General features: G+C 49.5%; 1 protein-coding gene across 1 annotated transcript; it reads left to right on the top strand.

The window, feature by feature from the left end:
* Positions 1-262: 262 nt before the first annotated feature.
* Positions 263-5699, top strand: LOC109251537 (uncharacterized). Its single transcript, XM_053906064.1, is given in 6 exon segments — positions 263-610; positions 1260-1452; positions 3085-4447; positions 4539-4649; positions 4651-5233; positions 5235-5699. Coding segments are annotated over 6 exon segments (2850 nt in total). The 5' UTR covers positions 263-421; the 3' UTR covers positions 5646-5699.
* The last annotated feature ends 2854 nt before the right edge of the window (positions 5700-8553 follow it).

Genomic DNA, 8553 nt, shown 5'->3' with positions numbered 1-8553 from the left:
GGGCTCGTCCGGGATCCTCCCAAACCCACCAGACCCCAAGTCAACGGGTCGTCCCTGAGACCGATCGGTAAGTGAGCCGGCTCTGTCTGTTTCTGTTTGTTCGTTTCTGGCTCTCCCACGCGGGATCTGTATCGGTGACTGACACAGCCCTGGCGGACACGCTATAGGGCAGTCGGTCGGGTCCAGTAGGAGACGTCCACTGGCACCCGTCTGGGGCACCTTTTTGGGCCCATTGGAATTTTTCTGTTCGGGTGGCAGACACCCGAAACGCGCTAGCGATCTAAGTGTTGTGTTCTCTATTCTATAACCTTTAAGTGTTAAACTCCTTCTCTTTCACAGGTGACCTGGCCTGGCCCAGCCAGAAATCCTCATAACTTTACTGTTTCTCCTTTTAATCCTTTCCTCCACCTCCAGGATACAGATGGGCCAATCTCAAAGCACTCCTCTTTCTCTCCTCATTGCTAACTTCAGGGATGTTAGAACCAGAGGACAGAATTTGAGTTTAGACATCCGGCGGGGAAAATTAATAACCCTCTGCCGCTCCGAATGGCCAACCTTCGGCGTTGGATGGCCAACCGAAGGAACTTTCTGCCTCCCTATAATTGCTAAGGTGAAATCAAAGATTTTTCTACCGGGTCGCAAGGGATCAGATCCCCTACATTCTTGTATGGCGGAGTTTAGTGGAAAATCCACCCCCTTGGTTGGCCCCCTTCCTATCCTTGGGAACGTGTAAGGTCCTTGCCATGCGGCCTGCAGATCCCCCCAAATCAAGGACGCCAGCCGCGCCCTTGTATCCCATATTGCCCGGTAGTCAGGACCTACTACCCTTAGACCCTCCACCCTATCATCCCCTCCCCTCATACCCCAGGCTCTGCCCGCAGCAGCCGCTCCACCAGTCGCCCCGCTAGTTGCCCCCCTATGGGAACCCGGGAGGACGGGAAGCGGCAGCTGCACCGGAACCAGGAGGACGGGAGGCAGCAGCCGCGCCGGGCCCCATTGAAAACGAAACCAACCGCGAGGGGCCAGCCGGCCGAACCCACGGGCGCACCCAGCGTGAGCCAAACCCTCACCTCCCCGACTCCACTGTGGCCCTACCCCTGCGGGAAATAGGACGCCCAGATGAAACAGGCAACCCCCGACTCCAGTATTGGCCCTTTTCCACCAGTGACCTTTACAACTGGAAAACACAGAACGCTCGATTCTCTGATAACCCTGAAGACCTAATAGCTCTTTTAGACAGTGTCATGTTCATCCACCAGCCCACCTGGGACGACTGTCAGCAGCTCCTCCGCATCCTGTTCACTACAGAGGAGCGAGAGAGGATCCAATTAGAAGCAAGAAAGCTGGTTCCTGGAGACGACGGTCGGCCGACATCTAACCCTGACCTCATTAATGCGGCTTTCCCCCTAACCAGACCTCCACAGGACGAATGGGACTACAATACGGCAGAAGGTAGGGGAAGGCTACTCATTTATCACCAGACTCTGATGGCAGGTCTCCGGGCTGCAGCTCGCAAGCCCACCAATTTGGCTAAGGTATATTCGGTCGTACAGGGAAAGGCAGAGAGTCCAGCTGCTTACTTAGAGAGATTAATGGAAGCCTTTAGGCAGTTTACCCCCATGGATCCAGAAGTCCTTGAGAACCAGGCTGCTGTCGTTATGTCCTTTGTAAATCAAGCAGCTCGTGACATTAAGAAAAAACTCCAAAGGCTAGAGGATTTAGAAGGTAAGCAGATCCAGGATCTGCTCCGTATAGCACAACGGGTCTACAACAACAGGGACGCCCCAGAAGAGAGACAGATCAAAGCCACAGAGAAAATGACTAAAGTCCTGGCCGCTATAGTCCAGAAAGCACAGCCACCCCCAGAAGGCACTCAAACAACACGCCCTCCCAGGCGGCACTTAGATAAAGATCAATGCGCCTATTGTAAAGAAAAAGGCCATTGGATACGAGAATGCCCCAAGAAGAAACAACCCCGCCCCAGCCAAGTACAATGGCAGCCTAAAATAGCCCCCATACTGTTTACCCAAGATACAGAATAGGGAGGACGGGGTTCAGATCCCCTCCCCGAACCTAGGGTAACGTTGCAAGTGGAGGGGACCCCGGTCCAGTTCCTAGTTGATACCGGGGCACAGCACTCAGTTCTGGTCAAGCCCCATGGAAAAGTATCTGAAAAATCATCCTGGGTACAAGGGGCCACCGGAATAAAGAAGTACCCCTGGACAACTCAGAGGACTGTGGACTTAGGAACTGGGAAGGTAACCCACTCCTTCCTGGTCATTCCTGACAGCCCCTGCCCCCTGTTGGGGAGGGATTCTCTTACCAAAATGGGGGCCCAAATTCATTTCCAACTGGGGGGACCCACAGTGACTGACTTCCACACCCAGCCCATATCTGTACTCACTGTGAAACTAGAAGATGAATATAGGCTCCATCAGGAACCCACTCCTCTGGATCAGGGCATTGAGCCCTGGCTTCAACGCTTCCCAGACGCGTGGGCAGAATCGGGTGGCATGGGGTTAGCAAAACATCGCCCAGCCCTATTTATAGAGGTCAAGCCCGAGACGGACCCCGTCCGCGTGTGCCAATACCCTATGCCCGCGGAAGCCAAAAATGGCATCACACCGCATATCCGCCGCCTCCTTGACTTCGGGGTCCTACGCACCTGCCACTCAGCATGGAATACCCCCCTGCTGCCCGTGCGCAAACCCAACAGCGGGGAATACAGACCAGTGCAGGACCTGAGAGAAGTCAATAAGCGGGTGATGGACATACATCCAACCGTTCCTAACCCCTATACTCTCCTGAGCGCCCTCAGCCCAGAAAAACAATGGTATACTGTTCTGGATCTAAAAGATGCTTTTTTCAGCCTACCACTAGTGCCTAAAAGTCAAGAGCTATTTGCATTCGAGTGGACAGATCCAGACAAGGGCATAAATGGCCAGCTCACTTGGACCAGACTGCCACAAGGATTCAAGAACTCTCCGACCCTGTTCAACGAGGCTCTACACGAAGATTTAAGTGAGTACAGACAACAACACCCTAATATAACTCTCCTACAGTATGTTGATGATCTTTTAATAGCTGCCGAGACACCCGAAGCCTGCATCCAGGGAACCGAAGGTCTCCTGCGAACTCTGGGAACCTTAGGCTACCACGCCTCAGCAAAGAAGGCTCAGATCTGCAAGTCAGAGGTAACTTACCTGGGTTACTTACTGAGAGGGGGGCAACGCTGGCTAACGGATGCCCGGAAAGAGACTGTCCTTCGTATTCCCAGACCGCAGACACCACGACAGGTGAAGGAATTCCTAGGGTCGGCTGGGTTCTGCAGACTATGGATACCAGGGTTTGCTGAATTAGCAAAACCTTTATACCAGGCAACAAAAGATCAACAGCCCTTTAGTTGGACGGAAGAAGCCGAACAGGCCTTCCAACAAATTAAAACTGCTCTGCTATCAGCACCTGCCCTGGGACTCCCCGATGTCTCCAAACCTTTCCACCTATATGTAGATGAAAACCGGGGCAGAGCCAAGGTGGTGCTAACCCAGCATTTGGGCCCTTGGCACAGGCCAGTAGCCTATCTGTCTAAAAAGCTAGATCCAGTGGCCGCCGGATGGCCACCCTGTCTCTGGATGATTGCAGCCACTGTCCTAATGGTAAAGGACGCTGATAAGCTGACCGTGGGCCAAGAGCTACAAGTCACCACCCTGCATGCCATCGAGGGCATCCTCAAGCAGCCGCCTGACCGATGGCTGAGCAATGCCCAACTCACTCATTACCAGGGACTGCTGTTGAACCCCCTCAGGATCATCTTCACCCCCCCAACGGCCCTAAACCCAGCATCACTGCTGTCAGACCCAGACATGGGAATCCCACTTCATGACTGCGTCGACATACTGGCTCAAGTTTATGGGGTCCGGGAGGACTTGCAGGACCAACCATTATCAGATGCGGACGCCATCTGGTTTACCGACGGAAGCAGCTTCGTTCACCAAGGACAAAGGTATGCGGGGGCGGCCGTAACTTCAGACACCGAGGTGATTTGGGCAGAAGCCCTACCCCCCGGAACCTCGGCCCAGAAGGCTGAACTAATAGCCTTAACCCAGGCCCTAAAATTAGGGAGAGACCGCAAGCTAACCGTGTACACTGATAGCCGATTTGCCTTTGCCACTGCTCATGTACATGGGGTGATATACAGAGAACGGGGGCTCCTCACAGCTGAAGGGAAAGACATCAAAAATAAAGAAGAGATTCTAGCCCTGCTAGCAGCCTTATGGGAACCCAAAAAGCTAGCGATTGTGCATTGCCCAGGACACCAGAAGACAACCGACCCAGTTTCCCGGGGCAACAATTTGGCCGATCAGACTGCAAAAAACATAGCTCGGCCCCCAAGCGCAATTGCTGACCCTACGGCTGCCAGACCCCAGACCCCAGGAATTGCCCCCCAGCCCTGAGTATTCAGAAAACGACATTCAATGGATGAGTAAACTTCCCATGACCCGAATCAAAGATGGCTGGTGGAGAGACTCCAAAAGCAGCATTATACTCTCAGATAAACTAGGATGGCAAGTTCTAGAGCGGATCCATCACAGCACCCACTTAGGTTCCCGGCGAATGTTGGACTTACTGAGACAGACTGGACTAAAAATCAAATGTCTCTGATAAGGTCGATCAAGTAGTCACTAAATGTACAGTGTGCCAACTCAACAATTCGAATAGCAATCCTCAGACAACAAGAGTAAGACAAAGAGGGAGCAGACCGGGGACCTATTGGGAAGTAGATTTCACTGAGGTAAAACCAGGAAAATATGGATATAAGTATTTGCTAGTTTTTGTAGATACCTTTTCAGGATGGACTGAAGCCTTTCCAACCAAGAATGAAATGGCGCAGATTGTAGCCAAAAAGATCCTAGAAGAAATCCTGCCCAGGTATGGTTTTCCAGTAATGATAGGGTCAGACAATGGACCTGCATTCGTCTCTAAGGTAAGTCAGGGACTGGCTTCCAGACTTGGGGCTGATTGGAAATTACATTGTGCATACCGACCCCAAAGCTCAGGACAGGTAGAGAGAATGAACAGAACATTAAAGGAGACCCTAACCAAATTGACCATGGAGACTGGCGCTAATCGGGTAGTCCTCTCCTACGCTCTGTTCAGGGTGCGTAATTCCCCATACAAACTGGGACTCACACCCTATGAAATAATACATGGTAGACCACCCCCCCATCATCCTTAACCTAAAAGATAACCTTGTCAAAGCTGAGAACGATAATAGTCTTGAATTCTTGTTCTCCCTACAAGCCTTGCAGAGGGTCCATAAAGATGTATGGCCCAAATTAAAGGAACTCTATGAGACTGGACCCCCGCCTATTCCTCATCAATTCCGGCCAGGGGATTGGGCCCTCGTCAAACGTCATCGGCAGGGAACTCTGGAGCCCAGGTGGAAAGGACCCTTCCAGGTCATCCTGACAACGCCTACTGCCATCAAAGTAGACGGAATCGCCACCTGGATCCATTTCGCCCACGCCAAACCAGTGGACCCGTTCTCAGACCTCATCGGACCTTCAAAGACAACCTGGACTGTTGATCGGACTAAGGACAATCCTTTAAAATTGACCCTACGCCGCCAACGGACTGAGCCGTAACTATGGTACTTGCCCTCCTCTTGACTGTTCTGCAAATTCTGTCTGTAAATCCAAACCCCCACAACCCCTATAATTTGACATGTGAAATTACTAATTTAGGGACTCATGAAGTCTACAACAAAACCCTAGGAACTGCCCCATTAAATACCTGGTGGCCAGATTTGTATTTTAATTAAAAAAAATTAGTCCATTAGAAAAAATGGAAGGAGGTAAATGGAGGCAACTGCAAAGGAGGGTATCAATAAGTAGAAATGGATTTTATGCATGTCCGGGATTTATGACAGGGGCGATGAGGTGCACATGTGGAGGGTTTGAAACCCTCTATTGTGCAGCCTGGAGTTGTGTCACCTCCATTGATGGGGAATGAAAGTGGGAAGTAAAACCCCAATTTATTGAAATGTCCTATGTCCGACCATGTACCCGCACCAGGTATGATGAAAACTGTAACCTTATTCATGTAAGATTTACAGAGGAGGGGAAAAAGGACAGGCGGTGGGTCTCAGGACTCACTTGGGGACTCTACTTATATCAATATCCCCTCTTTGGGACTGCCATTCAAATAAAATTAAAAGTCTCCCCTCTTGTACAACCGGTGGGGCCAAATCAGGTATTAGGGAAAAAAAAAAAAAAAAGAAAAAGAAAAAAAAAGAGAAGAGCCTATCTCCAGGCAGATCCCCACTACTCCCTCCAGCAGGACCCCCGTCCTTAACCCAGGAGTAAAAGCACAAGCTGTCCAAAAAAAAATCAGAACCCAGAAGGTATAGACTCCCTATGGAAATTGCTAACAGCAGCGTATGAGGCCTTAAACCGATAGGACCCTGAGGCAACAAGGGCCTGCTGGCTATGTTATGATATAAACCCCCCCTTCTACGAAGCCATAGGTCTAGCTGCCCCTTTTTCACAGTCAGGAGAAGAGTCGTCAGCAGCTTGCAAGTGGAATCGAAAGGGCCCCGGCCTCACACTGCAAGCGGTCACTGGCAGTGGGACTTGTGTAAGAAAGGTCCCCTCTAGCCATATCCAGCTCTGTGCCCTGACTAATTACTCTATAGATGAATCTAAATGGATAATTCCAGCTCCTGACAGTTGGTGGATTTGTTCTAAGACAGGGCTCACCCCATGTGTTAGCAGAGATGTTTTTAATTTGTCACCTGAATATTGTATCATGGTATTAATATTTCCAAGGGTTATTTACCACCGAGAAAATGTTGTATATGATCTGTGGACAGAAGGGACGGAAGCAAGAGAGTCAATAAGAACAAAACGGGAACCCTTTACGGCCATAACCTTGGCCACCTTATTTGGCCTCGGTACCATAGGGGCAGGAACAGGGATCTCATCACTAGCCATCCAGCACCGGGGGTTCAATAGCCTAAGGGCAGCCATTGATGAGGATATAGCCAGACTTGAGGACTCAATCTCGCACCTCAAAAAATCTCTGACCTCCCTTTCTGAAGTGGTCCTACAGAACCGAACGGGGCTAGATCTAGTCTTCCTCCAACAAGGAGGTTTATGTGCAGCCTTAAGAGAAGAATGTTGTTTTTATGCTGACCACACCGGAGTAGTCCGAGAGTCCATGGCTAAAGTTAGAGAAGGCCTGGCCAAACGGAAGCGTGAACGAGAACAACAACAAGGCTGGTTTGAGTCTTGGTTCAATCAGTCCCCATGGCTAGCCACCCTGCTTTCTGCTCTAGCTGGGCCCCTTATACTCCTCCTTCTCCTCACCTTCGGGCCTTATATTATTAATAAACTAGTTGCCTTTATCAAAGACAGAGTTAACACGATCCAACTGATGGTCCTTAGGACCCAATATCAACCCGTCATTACCGAAACATTTGAGTCAGACACATAAGATCCAAGATTGGCTCTTAAGGCACCAAAGAAAGGGGGGAATGAGACACTAAGAGAAAAATTACCAGGTGTACTCACAACTGCAAAGAAAAGACCTTCCCCCCCCACCCCCCACCCCCCCGCCGTTCCGGTAACCAGCCAGGGCGTGCCCAGTTGTGGTCTGACCTAAAGGCGGGAACCAATCAATTTCTACTGAGTGGTTTGAAATACAGGCGGGAACCAATCAAGTTTGCTGAGTGTTCAAATTTAAATGTCAACCAATAATAGCTCTGTAACCGCAAAAAAATCCCTAACTTGTTTGTGCCTGTCTATAAAAGAAGCTGTAAGATCCTTGCTAGGGGCCTCTTAGTGTTACTGGCAACGAGTGGGCGGAGGACTGGGTTCGAACCTGCAATAAACGACCCTTCCTGCTTGGCTTTGACTCTGGACTCTGGTGGATTGTTTTTGGGGGGGTCTCTCAAATTGGGGCATATCATGACCTCAAAACCAGAGACTACTGCATAACTGTCATATCTTTTGCCTTCATTCATGAAGCTGCTGCTGTCGATATACAAGATGAGTTCAGGATTTTGTACGGGCCTATATGATAGGCTGGGTCAGCTAGAATAGACTTCATGAAGTACCTCTAGACAATCATGCTCTGGGGAAACTTCTGAGGGTAAGAAAGTGGCAGGTTTGGAGTTTTTGACTTCCAGTCTTTTTATTTATTTGTTTGTTTGTTTGTTTGTTTGTTTATTTGTTTGTTTGTTTTTTAATTTAATTTTTTATTTTTTAAAATTTTCATCCAAATTAGTTAGCATATAGTGAAACAATGATTTCAGGAGTAGATTGCTTAATGCTCCTTACCCATTTAGCCCATCCCCCCTCCTACAACCCCTCCAGCAACCCTCAGTTTGTTCTCCATATTTATGAGTCTCTTCTGTGTTGTCCCCCCCCCGTTTTTAAATTATTTTTGTTTCCCTTCCCTTATGTTCATCTGTTTTGTCTCTTAAGGTCCTCATGTGAGTGAAGTCATATGATTTTTGTCTTTCTCTGATTGACTAATTTCACTTACCATAAT

This window comes from Panthera pardus, unplaced genomic scaffold (genome assembly GCF_024362965.1).
Source record: "Panthera pardus isolate Hobbes unplaced genomic scaffold, ASM2436296v1 HiC_scaffold_18, whole genome shotgun sequence".
In the NCBI taxonomy this organism is placed as follows: Eukaryota; Metazoa; Chordata; class Mammalia; order Carnivora; family Felidae; genus Panthera; species Panthera pardus.
The sequence above is the reverse complement of the archived record's forward strand: the minus strand, read 5'-3'. Positions and strand labels throughout refer to the sequence as shown.